Raw genomic sequence first — 13,303 nt, 5'->3', positions numbered from 1 at the left:
GGTGACCATCGGGTTCTTTGTCACCTCCCTGACCAAGGTCCTTCTCCCCTGATTGCTCAGTTTGGCCGGGAGGCTAGCTCTAGGAAGAGTCTGGGTGGTTTCAAACTTTTTCCATTTAATAATGATGGAGGCCACTGTGTTCTTGGGGACCTTCAATGCTGCATACATTTTTTGGTAACCTTCCCCAGACCCTTCCCTCGACACAATCCTGTGTCGGAGCTCTACAGACAATTCCTTTGACCTCATGGCTTGGTTTTTGCTCTGACATGCACTGTCAACTGTGGGACCTTACATAGGTGTGTGCCTTTCTAAATCATGTCCAATCAATTGAATTTATCACAGGTGGACTCCAATCAGTTGTAGAAACATCTCAAGGATGATCAATGGAAACAGGATGCACCTGAGCTCAATTTCGAGTCTCATAGCAAAGGGTCTGAATACTTACGTAAATAAGGTATTTATGTTTATTTTTTATAAATTATAATAACCTATTTTCACTAGCTAATTTCTCGGGTATTGTGTGCCGATTGCTGAGGTTTTAAAAAATATATATATTTTAGAATGAGGCTGTAACGTAACAAAATGTGGAAAAAGTCAAGGGGTCTGAATACTTTCCAAAGGCACCGTACAATTATCTGTAAGGTCCATCAGTCGAGCAGTGAATTTCAAACACAGATTCATCCAAAAAGACCAAGGAGTTTTTCCAATTCCTTGCAGAGAAAGGCACCTATTGGTAGATGGGTAAAAATAAAAAAGCAGACATTGAATATCCCTTTGAGCATAAAGACTTAACTCAGTCTGGCTTCCAACTTACTCTTGAAATGTTAATAGTAGAATGCACTAGTAGAATCTTCTTGTTACAGTATGTCAGTCATTGCATACCTTAGAGAGATATTTATAACTTGTCAGAAATGTCCAGATCAACTAGCCCATGTCAGCTAACATTTTTTAGCTACTATAGGTTTTTTTTATCCCAAAGATTTTGTTGTAATGTTTGAGTCACTGAAATATCACATGAATACACATTAGACATGGCAAAATGTATAGAATTGTAAGAAAATGTGCTTTAATACTGCAAAATGTTCTCTGTACCTCATGACAAAATGTGTAGAACAGCAGGGAATAAGCTTCAAAACCTGCAAAGAAATGTCCATATCTGTTTATGTATGTGTGTGATTGTGTTTGTGTACATCAATAGTCTATTTATGAACATGGATACACTTTGAGATTTCAAACCAAGGACGGGTGCAGCTTAGCCTACCACCCGCTGGTGTTTATAGCCCTGATGTGTGCATCTTTTGTTTGAACAACCTGCGAGGCAATATGACAATAAAAGAAGACTGAGGGGAGGGAGAAACGCTGAAATGGCTGGTGTGGGTGTTTGTTTATCGAAGACCGCTAGCTGGGCACAAAAACAGCAGATAAGGACTTTGGTCTCTGTGGCTTCGCCAGCTTAATTACTAGCTTCCAGAACCATTACACCATTCAGGATGTGCTAGAGATGAGAAACACAAAAGCTAGGGCGCTACAAAGCCAGATAGGGCCGTTACCATAGTGGCCATAAGGAGGGCCCTGTCGCGTGAAGGAGGTTCATAAACTAGTGGGCAGATTAGACAGCTAGAAGATTGGCTGCTGAGGATTTGAACAGTCTGGAGTTGTCAGTGTCACAGCTTTAAGGAAAACTGGACATTAGCCTACAATATAGCCTAAGAAACTACCATTGTGGAATGAAATGGTATGAATGTGTTATTTAAGCAATAAGGCACGAGGGGGTGTGGTATATGGCCAATATACCACAGCTAAGGGCTGTTGTTACGCACAACGCAATGCAGAGTGCCTGGATACAGCTCTTAGCCGTGGTATATTGGCCATATAGCACAAACACCCGAGGTGCCTTATTGCTATTGTGGCTTTCAGCGAATCAGCATTCAGGGCTCGAACCACCCACTTAATAATGTGTAATTATGAAAAAACAAATGTTTTGCAACAGAATCGGCATAATGAAGACCCCATGTCTGTAACTGTATTTTTTATTGTACTTAAAAAAAAAAAATTGCCCAAATATATTTTTTATTAATATCAGTCTGTGACCTTTTCCAAGATGGCGGTGAACAGGGCCAACCGGCATAACGTTTTCATGCTACGCAGGAACAATTTAGTGAGCTCGCCATCTACTCTGACATTGACCTCAAGAAGGTCAGAGTTCAGCACCTCTCAAAGGTCATGTAGTGTGTTATAAATAGTCCAGTTTTTTTGTTGAAGAGATCTTTGTAATCAAAGAAAAATAAGGTAATACCACCAATCATCAATGGTTTGTCAATAGCTGCACATATCACTTGAGGATGAGAAAGTGATTGCTTGAGTATTTGGGCCCAATTAGTGCCCATGTCTGTAATGTTGAACAGGGGCTGCCTTGGCTGCACTGTATTCACTATTACAAACAAAAATGTGATTCAACACATCAACAGACCAGACCACGTCGACCAACACAGTCAGTAACACAAGACAAGTCTACATTCTCCCATTGATGGATGTCAGCCATTTTCTTTTGGCAAAGGTCTCCTGCGTCTTCCATGTTCTCCTTCCCTTGAGGAATGACCTTGGCTGAAGATAGGGGGCGGTAAACGATAAGGTAGGAACACATTCAGGAGCAACGCAGCACCGACGTGGGGAAATACTCAACGGGAAGCAGGAACTAAATGAAAAGAAGCCGCTATAATGCGTTTGCTTCTGCGCTCTTCGCTATGGTACACATCGGCATTTCTTGGTTCGCATACTGCCTTTAAAAGCGAGCTTGTCACACAAGAAATTACCTCATATCTGATAAAAACGATGCATTATCAAACCGAAGAGCGAGGACGACCGAACTCCTCTGACTACAGGATATATTTTAGTAAGTTATTAGCCAACCACCATGCAAGACACGGTAGCTCATTCCTTCACCGATTACCAAAACGTGGCCGTTAGTTAGGGTAAATGGTACGGTATTAGCTAAGGATACATATTTCACAGCTGGTTTGGGAACTTACAATTATGGCCGCGTGGTATGGTTACATTCTACACATTTCAAGTGTGAGATGTGTTTTGACTGAAAAACATCCATAATAATAGGTCTAACATGTTGTTGGATTAAAAACGCTATATTTAAATATGATTAGCTGCAACACTTTCAATTTACAGAGCTCTTGAATTTTGAAAGGACATATTTTTGGTGGCTACAATGTTGCCGTACCCTTTAACCTTTGTCACGTGTTCTGTCATTGGTGAAGACTTGTTACAAGTCGCCACAAAGTAATCCGTTTTCGCTTTTTATACGGTCTGGCTGGTAGGCTGTCACATTACAGTACAGGACTGATATATAATTAAGTCAAATTTGAAATACTATTTTCTTTCTATTGGTGTATATATGGGTTGTTAAAATGTGTTCCAGTGTGACATTAACAATGGCAGGTTTAAAGACGGGTCCCCATTGAATGTTTTAATTGCAGAAGACATTGATGGGGTATTCAGTTTTAAATGTACTTTTTGGACCTCGGTCCATATAGGTCAGTGTCACCCGCCTGACAGTTATAACCATTGAGGGGGTAGGGCATGTTGTCTTCAGTGTGAACTCCTCCACCCCGTACTATGGGATGATAAGAAATGCACTCATTTACAGAGAGCGAGCGAGTCTGGTCACACCTATTGGTTTAAAATGTTTACATTATTGTTATCTGGATGATGTAGAAAATTGGGTAAAGTCAGGCAAATGCCCAGATCAATGCCCTTTGCCTAAGGGATTTAACCCCATAGGTGGTGATTTAATGGCAGCTATGCATTTTGCTTGTTAGAACACATTGCCCTAATCCAGGTCAATGGGTTGGGGTTAACCTGGGTTTTGATGGGTGCCAGATTAGTTACTTAAAGGGGCAATTCTGCCATTTTCAACATCTCCATCACCGAACTAGTTTCTACATGTGAAAACAGCGTGTTACTATGACCTGTGCTTAAAAAGATAGGAAGAAAGGTCCTAAAACAATGCTTCTCTGTGACATCACAGGGTAGGATTTAAAAGTAAAAAAGTGATTTTCCAATAGAGGATATTTTATTGCTCCTCGCATCACTGCAAATATTAACTTTTGATCGTGTCATCGGGTAGAACTAACTTTCTCTATTTTTTTCCTACGAAACGTAGAAATGCTCAGTTTTCACACGTTGACACTGGTATTGTGCCGGAGATAATGAAAATGTGGTTGAAAAGGGGTGGAGTTAACCTTTTTGAAGCGTTAAAGTGGAACACTATTGCATTGCAGTGTTACATTTTTCTGTGTAGGGGCCTTACATTTTCTGTACCAACCAGTGGAAGCTCCTCAGGGGAGGACCGTCCTCAGTGAATTTCAATAAAAATACTGAAACAATAAAGTTATCAATTTTTAGATTAAACTATACTAAATATATTCACATGTCACCAAATAATTGACTTTAAAACACAGTTCTGCAATAAAGGTCTACAGTAGCCTCCGCAGCACTCTGTAGGGTAGCACCATGGTGTAGCCAGAGGACAGCTAGTTCACATCCTCCTCTGGGTACATTGGGTACATCCTCCAGTGTAACTGCTAAACTGCTTTCTGACTGTACAGTGTACTGCATGATTGTAGCTAGCAGGTTTACGCGTTAGTTCTAGTCGCTATGTTGACTGTGACATGACAAGGATGTAGGCTGTGTGTAGTGGTTATAGTGGTCATGATATGAAGGTTTAGCTTGGAAAGATTATTTCGCCTGGTCACAGACAGCTGATGTGTTGTGCACTGAAGTCCATAAGCGAAGGGAAAAGATGAGAGGAGGAGAGCGTGTAGATAGTTGCGAGAAGGAATTATATACAAACAAACAGCAATGGGATCATGCTGTTTTTATGTGGGTGCTATGAAAGTGAACTGTTTCTGTGTGATCGGGTGTATTCATTACGCTGAGTCTGTTGAAAAACATTTCTTAAACGGAAGCAAACGGAACCGGGATAAAAATAACAGAATTTGTCCAATAAAAATTCACATTTGTGACTGTTGGACTAATGATTACTCCCTAGATCAGCTAGATGCAGGCAAGAGTGTGCAAGGCGGTATTGAATGTGTCACTGTCTGTGACCTTGATTACTCAAAATGATCCACGTTGTAAACTTTTATTCATTGGCTAGGTTGTAGCAGCCTCATGATGGTCACAGGGAAAGTTTGAGTCATGTATAGCCTAAACTTATCGATGTTACATTGAGCTGGGTGAATGGAATATGAATGACAGTCATCCAATATGCTGTAATAGAAAAAGGCCATGTTCATAAAAAAATTATCATCCTCAAAAAATGTCAGGCTCCCGAGTGCCGCAGCGGTCTAAGACACTGCATCTCAGTGCAAGAGGCGTCACTACAGACCCTGGTTCGATTCGTGATTGATAGTCCCATAGGGCGGTGCACAATTGGCCCAGCGTCGTTAGGGTTTGGCCGGGGTAGGCCATCATTGTAAATAAGAATTTGTTATTAACTGACTTGCCTAGATAAAGAACAATCCTCCCTCATCTTAAACGGCACCGACCGCCACTGGCACCTAGTAACACTATAAATGTTGCATCAAGCACTTGGGGTATATCAACAGTTCCAGAAAGGTTTGAGAATGAATACAGTACGTCAGTCAATTTACTTTGCATGCGTTTCTGTTTTCTTCTAGAAACCTCTGACGGGAAATACATCTCTCCCTTTCATGATATTCCACTTATCGCCAATGGAGATCAGGTATGCTCTCGATGGTGCTACACATTTTGTTCAATCTGGGTCTATTCTTACTTGGTTGTTGTAGCTTTTATGAAACCGGTCTATGTGATGCAAGGGACAATGTTTCCATATTTCCTTTTTGCATGTGGAAATTATAATGGGTGTGAGTATGGAACCTTTTAGGCTGGCATTTTCAAACAGAAGCCACATTCATTGCCATTGATTTTTGGTGCGTTCAAGTGCTAAGACCACGTGTCAAACTCATTCCAAGCAGGGCTGAGTGTCAGTGGGTTTTTGCTCCACCCTTGTACTTGATTGATGAATTAAGGTCACTGATTTAGTAAGGAACTCCCCTCATCTGATTGTCCAGGTCTTAACTGAAAGGAAAGACCAAAAACCAGCAGACACTCGGTCCTCCTTGGAATGAGTTTGACACCCCTGGATTAGACAGAAAATCTCTGAAAAAGCATGATTTTATCTGACAAGGAAATATGTTTATTGAATATGTAAAGGTTATGCATACTTTTCAGCGGGTTTGTCAATAGTAAGGTGGCCTGCAAATGTCTAGCCATTTTGTAGCACCTCACTTGCTGGGTATTTTTCCTGTCAGTCTACTATTAGTGTCTGGAACCTCGTACGTGATGTCAGATATTGTGTAGGTCTACCAAATATGTCTTTATTATTAATGTCATTTGTGTCTTACTGAAGGAAAATGATGTGCCATCTAAAAAACTGAAGAAGAATGACAATGAGGTATTTGCTCATGCTGACATCTCTACTACAAACAAAGCAAAACAATTGAATCTCTTTAATGAATGCTGAACGCCTTGATTATATTATCTTTGATATAGTTCATATTTTGTTTTACAGGTTCTGTATAACATGGTTGTGGAGGTACCTCGATGGTCCAATGCCAAAATGGAGGCAAGTATTGTTTTGGGAGCCTGTCAATGTTACTTTAAGTATTAATCTAATACTATGGTGTGTCCATATACAAGAGAATTTGAGACAACCACCGACATAAAGGCGGTCGACTTTTGTCCGAGGTTTGTCGTCCCTCGTTGGCCGAGCTCTATTTTGATTGATCCAAACATCGTTGAGAGCTTTCTGACGTGCTAGCACACTGGTCTTTGACTAGAAACAGCCAGACAATAGATTAATAATGCATCTGTCTTAAAAAGAAAGGTCCTATAAATATCATCTTCCCTTAATTTATAATGATGTCCTTGCACCAGGCATCTTGTTAACGATATTTAAGCACTTCAGGCAGAGGGAGAGCGAGCTGGAGCTGTGTGAACTTTGAAAGTTGATGGAAAGGTCATCTCAAGGTCTCCAGCAGTGGCAGCTGATGGAATAGTAGAGGAGAATGAAAGTGCAAACTGGGTTTGTGGGTACTATTTATTTTATGAGGATTTTAAAATGGACGCCCTTCTGATGTCACTGTCTCTCTTAAGCTGGTAAACTGCTGACCCAAGTTTAGACTGACATCGTGTGTTAATTATGCATCTTTCTTTTAGATTGCAACCAAGGAACCACTGAACCCGATCAAGCAGGATATGAAGAAGGGCAAACTCCGATACGTGGCCAACGTGTTTCCTCATAAAGGTTACATCTGGAACTACGGGGCGCTCCCACAGGTGAGACCTCTGTCACCTCTGAGTTGATCATCCCGCTGTTGCGTTACAGTGCTCTCTTGTTACGGAGTTGATCATCCTTCTGTCGTGTTACGTATTTCACCATCCCTCTGTTTTCTTCCGGAGTTGAAGAAAATCAACAACTGGAGAGATTCTAAATGGACGTCTATCCCATTGTTAACCCTATTCGCTAGTCCTTCAGCGGAAAACACTAGAACGTCTCAGTGGAAACTCGACTGCCAGTAATGCATTTCTTCTTTCATCCTCCGGCAGTATTGATTTGGCCAAAGTAATTGACTAATACAGGCGGATACATGGAAAACACTTCACAATTCATAAAACGGGTCTTGTTGGTGAAATCCACAGCGTGTGGCCCTGAGCGTTTTCATATACGAGTGCATTAAGCAGCCTGCCCCGCGGACATCATTGATTTGCCCATTACTTATTATTATTGTCTGCTGCACTCCCCACTGGCTGAGAAAGATGCACTGTGGTCGGCTCGACAAATTTGACAGTTCATCTCACGATGTTCGAAACTACGGTATACAAACAGTGTTTACAGGGCTAATGTTGTTAGCGCTGTCTGTTCTCGTGTTGAAACAGACATGGGAAGACCCGAACCACACGGACAAGGACACCAAGTGCTGCGGTGACAATGACCCCATAGACGTCTGCGAAATCGGCACGCTGGTAAGACTGTCTAGACTTTGGCTAAATCATATCCAAGAATAATAACATTACTTGTATGTATGAAAGTTAATTTAGTCAGTTAATAGTTAATTTACAAACAGTATGTGTCTAGACCATATTATAATTGAGCAATAAGGCCTGACGAGGTGTGGTATATGGCCAGTATACCATGGCTAAGGGCGGTCCTTATGCACGACGCAACGCAGAGTGCCTGTATACATCCCTTAGCCATGATATATTGACCATATACAACAAACCCCCGAGGTGTCTTATTGCTATTATAAACTGGTTACCAACATAATAAGAGCAGTAAAAATAAATGTTTTGTCATACCCATTGTATACAGTCTGATATACCACAGCTGTCAGCCAATCAGTATTCAGAGCTTAAACCACCCATTTTATAATATGTATATAAAGTAGAACGTATAATGTAATACGTGTTAATAAAGAACACGTCATGTATATTGTACTTTTATCTGAGGAGTTGTCTCTCTTCTTACCTGTGTCCTGCAGGTGTGTTCCCCAGGTCAGGTGATCCAGGTGAAAGTGCTGGGGGTCCTGGCCATGATCGACGAGGGAGAGACGGACTGGAAGCTGATAGCCATCAACGCTGACGACCCAGAGGCCCCCAGCCTTAACAGTCAGTCTTAGGAACTTGTCATTGTTGTAGTAGACATTTTCAACACGTCGCACACATATTAGGCTCCGTTTACACAGGCAGCCCAATTCAATCAAATAGTGATAAAAAGATCTGGTCTTTTGACCAATCAGTTTTGAAAACGATCTGATGTGTAAAGATTGGATCTGACTGGTCAAAATACCAATTAGTGGAAAAATGATCAGAATTGGCCTGCCTGTGTAAACCCAGCCTTAGACACATTATCCGTAGCACAGTATCCATTAACCTAGTGTGTTTGATCCCAGTATTTTACATTTTTGTAATTTAGCAGAGGCTGTTGTCCAGACGTTGTTATCCAGAGTGCACACATTTGTCATATACTGGTCCCCTGTGGGAATCGAACCCACAACCCTGGCATTGCAAGCCCCATGCTCTACCAACTGAGCCACACAGGATCAGCATATGTTTAGAATCACAGTGTGCTCTCTTGTATTCTCCTCAGGTATCGAGGATGTCCGCAAAAGCAGATCAGGTCATTTGGAGGCCACGGTCGACTGGTTTAAAAAATACAAGGTGCCAGACGGCAAGCCCGAAAACCAGTTTGCGTTCAATGGACAGTTCAAAGACAAGGTACATGGAGTTTCTCCATTAGGGCCACATACTATATATTAAAGCGTAATAGCTGGCATATATCGTACTATTTTCCTGAAAGTGTTCCAGTCCAGTGCCATGGTAGTTACTTTAATAGGAGGGACTCTGATGGTGCAGTCCCTTCCCCAGGGATAGCAAATGATTAGTTTCTTTCTATTGTCCTTTGTCTCCCTCCCTCCATTCCTCCTCCTCTTTAGGACTTTGCTGTGGAGGTCATTAAGTCCACTCACGAGCACTGGAGGGCACTGGTGCAGAAGCAGACTAATGGTGGCGAGATAGATTGGTGAGCGTGTGTGTGTTATCCCAGCAGGGTGTGTTAGCCCACCAGGGTGTGTGTGTGCGTTTCAGTTTCATCCTACGTTACACATAATACACTGCTCATGTGGTCGGTCAGCTAACAGCCCCCCAGCACCCCTTATGAAATTACAATAAGCCTGCATTATGTGTTGTTGATTTTTCTGTGATGCTAGATAATGACCTAAGTTTCTTCTTTAACAACAGTAAAAACGTCTCTGTCTGCGAGAGCCCCTTCAAATTCACTGGGGAGGACGCCTGCAATGTGGTCAAATCGGTGAGAATATCAATTCAGCTCTGTGTGTGTTGTAACTACAACTAAGCTTTGTGTTTTCAAGCAATGTCGTCAGGAACATTCTTAGTATCGCGTTTGGATCTGATAGTCTTGTGACATCATATCCTGTGCTTCCTCCTTAGGCTCCTGCTGGTGGCGAGGCACTTCCTGTATCTGCAGAAGGTATGTATCAAGTGACTGACTTGCTTGACAATGAGACCCATTTTAGCCACATGATTGAATTGACAAATGCATATATTCATATTATATATGTGTATATATTACATTCCCTTTTTTAATGTCACATTGATATCCACTATTGTCTGTTACAGTGGACAAGTGGCATTTCCTTTCCAAGTGATTCTGGAGTGAAGTCCTGCGACGTAAAAAGCTGAGAACTTTTGTCCAATATTCAAATGAAGCACTTAAAATATTTTTTCTATTTTTACTGCAAATGTTTTAGTATTCAGCTGATTTGGTTATTCCCATCTAAATTTGTAAACGATTATATCATGTTTTATTGCATTATGTTTGAGACTGATGTTCTTGTACAGACAGACAGGCCTATTGTATTTTATTTAAAAGTGCCAAAATGCATTTCAGTAATGGGTTGTATGCTATTGAACTAAGAACCGTTATTTGATATTCATAATTTCTCAATTCGAAAACTACGCATGGTGTGCGTTTGATTGACATCAACAACATTTCCACACACAAACATGCAGACCAAAATAAATATTTGAACCACTCAAATTCAAATGACAACTAGATGTGAAACTTAAAACGTGCTTTAAATAAATATAAATTTTATTAAAAACACCCACATCTCAGCAATATCAGGAATGATATCATAAACAGCTTTCAAATAAACTGCATTCAGTACATTACAATACTTACAGCATTATAACATTCTTAATTCCATTTTTAGCATACCAACCTTAAAGGGTAACAAGGGAAGCAGTAATAAAAAAAAGACGGAGGCAGAAAATAACAAAACGTTTTAAAAACTTTAGTGTCTCGAACTGCAAAATACCAACGTGTACATTAAACTGCTAGCTTAACATAAGAGCTGTGCACTCTCGTGCGTTAGTCAAGCTCAAAGTCATTCAAGTAATGTTGAATCACACTCCAACACTCTGAAGCTTTTCAAGTATGGCTATGCTCGTCACCCGCTATGTCTCAGACACTCCTTTTCACAACCACAACCTGCTACTGTCGCTGGGTCCTGTACACTGAAATTCAACATTAAAATGATCTATTCTTTTTTTTCACAGAAACTGCAATCCTTTACAAAAACTATTAAGTGACTTGAGCTAACAGGAACCTTAGAGCTGTAAACATTGCTGTTTTTTGACAGTGAGTGTGGCAATCTACAAAACCCAGGAACATTATCTAACTGAGCGTCCTGTGAACCTGGAAAAGACTAAAAGATAGATTTGAAAGAAGATTGCTGATAGAAACATGGGCCATGGGTACATTTGACAAAATTACAATAAACCTACACCTTTTAACATATTACAATAGTAGGTTGTTATTAAAAATCAACAATTGTATTTCCGTAATACAAACACATGGTATGTACAATGTGGCATAATTTATTTTAAACACATTTACAATAATCTACTGATTTTCTTATCTTAAATAAAATGTTTTGTAATATTTTATTACATTGTTTTTTTTCTGAAAAAAGAAAGGAAGTGCTTTGGGAAAACGATAGTATAAATGTTAGAGTGGGGGGGTTGTCACTCAGAAATCACCGTTGACTCCTCATATATCATTAAAATCAAATGGAGAGAAAGATAATCGTAATATAATTGTTTAGTGGTTATAAATACATTTCACTATTAAACTATACACAGGCACACAAATGTGCATCATCATCTAGCATCATAACTGCCCTGGTCTTGCCTCACAGTAAAAGCGAACGCATCGCTCTTTACCTTGTCAATGCCACACTTTCCCTTTAGTCAATTCAGTGCATATTATGTGTTCAAATGTACTTCAAAAGTATACCACCAATCTACTAGCTAAAGCATAAGTACAACAAAAAAAACGCAGGTCGTCAATTCCATATTTTTGCTGATAAAGTTTAGTTTTGTGTTTTCTAAGTGTGTATGAGGGAAAAGAAGAAACCCACACACTGCTCTTGCTAGTGTCACTGCTCTTTATTGAGCTTTACGTATCAGCCACAAGGCCTTCATCAGATGGCTCTGACGAAAGCTCTGACAAGCCTTGAGGCTGATACATGAACCTTTAATAAAGAGCGGTGATACTAGCAAGAGCAGTGTGTGGGTTTCTTCTTATCTCAACTGTTACCGTGCACTTGCAACAAAGATAGCTCAGATGTGCGAGTGCCTTTTTAAGGGTGTGTGTATACAGTACCAGTCAAAAGTTTGGACACACCTACTCATTCAAGGGTTTTTCTTTATTTTTGACTATTTTCTACATAATAGTGAAGAATAATAGTGAAGATATCAAAACTATGAAATAACACATGGAATCACGTAGTAAAACCAAAAAAGTGTAAAACAAATCAACATATTTTAGATTCTTCAAAGTAGCCACCCTTTGTTTGCCTTGACAGCTTTGCACACTCTTGGCATTCTCTCAACCAGCTTCACCTGGAATGCTTTTCCAACAGTCTTGAAGGAGTTCCCACATATGCTGAGCCATTGTTGGCTGCTTTTCCTTCACTCTGTGGTCCAACTCATCCCAAACCATCTCAATTGGGTTGAGGTCGGGTGATTGTGGAGGCCAGGTCATCTGATGCAGCTCTCCATCACTCTCCTTCTTGGTCAAATAGCCCTTACACAGCCTGGAGGTATGTTGGGTCATTTTCCTGTTGAGCCCAACCCAGAAGGGATGGTGTATCACTGCCGAATGCTGTAGTAACCATGCTGGTTAAGTGTGCCTTGAATTCTAAGAAAATCACAGACAGTGTCACCAGCAAAGCACCCCCACATCACACATCCTCCTCCATGCTTCATGGTGGGAACCACACATGCAGAGATCATCCATTCACCTACTCTTCATCTCACAAAGACACGGCGGTTGGAACCCAAACAGTCAAATCTGGACTCATCAGACCAAAGGACAAATTTCCACTGGTCTAATGTCCATTGCTCATGTTTCTTGGCCCAAGCAAGTCTATTATTATTATTAGTGTCCATTAGTAGTGTTTCTTTGCAGCAATTTGACCATGAAGGCCTGATTCACGCAGTCTCCTCTGAACGGTTGATGTTGAGATGTGTCTGTTACCTGAACTCTGTGAAGCATTTATTTGGGCTGCAATTTCTGAGGCCGGTAACTCTAATGAACTTATCCTCTGCAGCAGAGGTAACTCTGGGTCTTCCTTTCCTGTGGCGGTCCTCATGAGAGCCAGTTTCATCATAGCGCTTGATG

General features: G+C 40.7%; 1 protein-coding gene across 1 annotated transcript; it reads left to right on the top strand.

Annotated features, from left to right (window-relative positions):
- Positions 1-2,607: 2,607 nt before the first annotated feature.
- LOC106602282 (inorganic pyrophosphatase) lies at positions 2,608-11,565 on the top strand. Its single transcript, XM_045716461.1, has 12 exons — positions 2,608-2,893; positions 5,694-5,758; positions 6,446-6,490; positions 6,608-6,661; positions 7,255-7,374; positions 7,975-8,061; positions 8,577-8,703; positions 9,185-9,312; positions 9,531-9,616; positions 9,835-9,904; positions 10,045-10,084; positions 10,234-11,565. Exons 1-12 carry the CDS (start codon positions 2,719-2,721, stop codon positions 10,260-10,262), a joined length of 1,026 nt encoding a protein of 341 aa, XP_045572417.1. The 5' UTR covers positions 2,608-2,718; the 3' UTR covers positions 10,263-11,565.
- Positions 11,566-13,303: the final 1,738 nt, after the last annotated feature.

Source organism: Salmo salar, chromosome ssa04 (assembly GCF_905237065.1).
Source record: "Salmo salar chromosome ssa04, Ssal_v3.1, whole genome shotgun sequence".
Lineage (NCBI taxonomy): Eukaryota > Metazoa > Chordata > Actinopteri > Salmoniformes > Salmonidae > Salmo > Salmo salar.
This window is presented reverse-complemented; position numbering and strand designations above follow the sequence as displayed.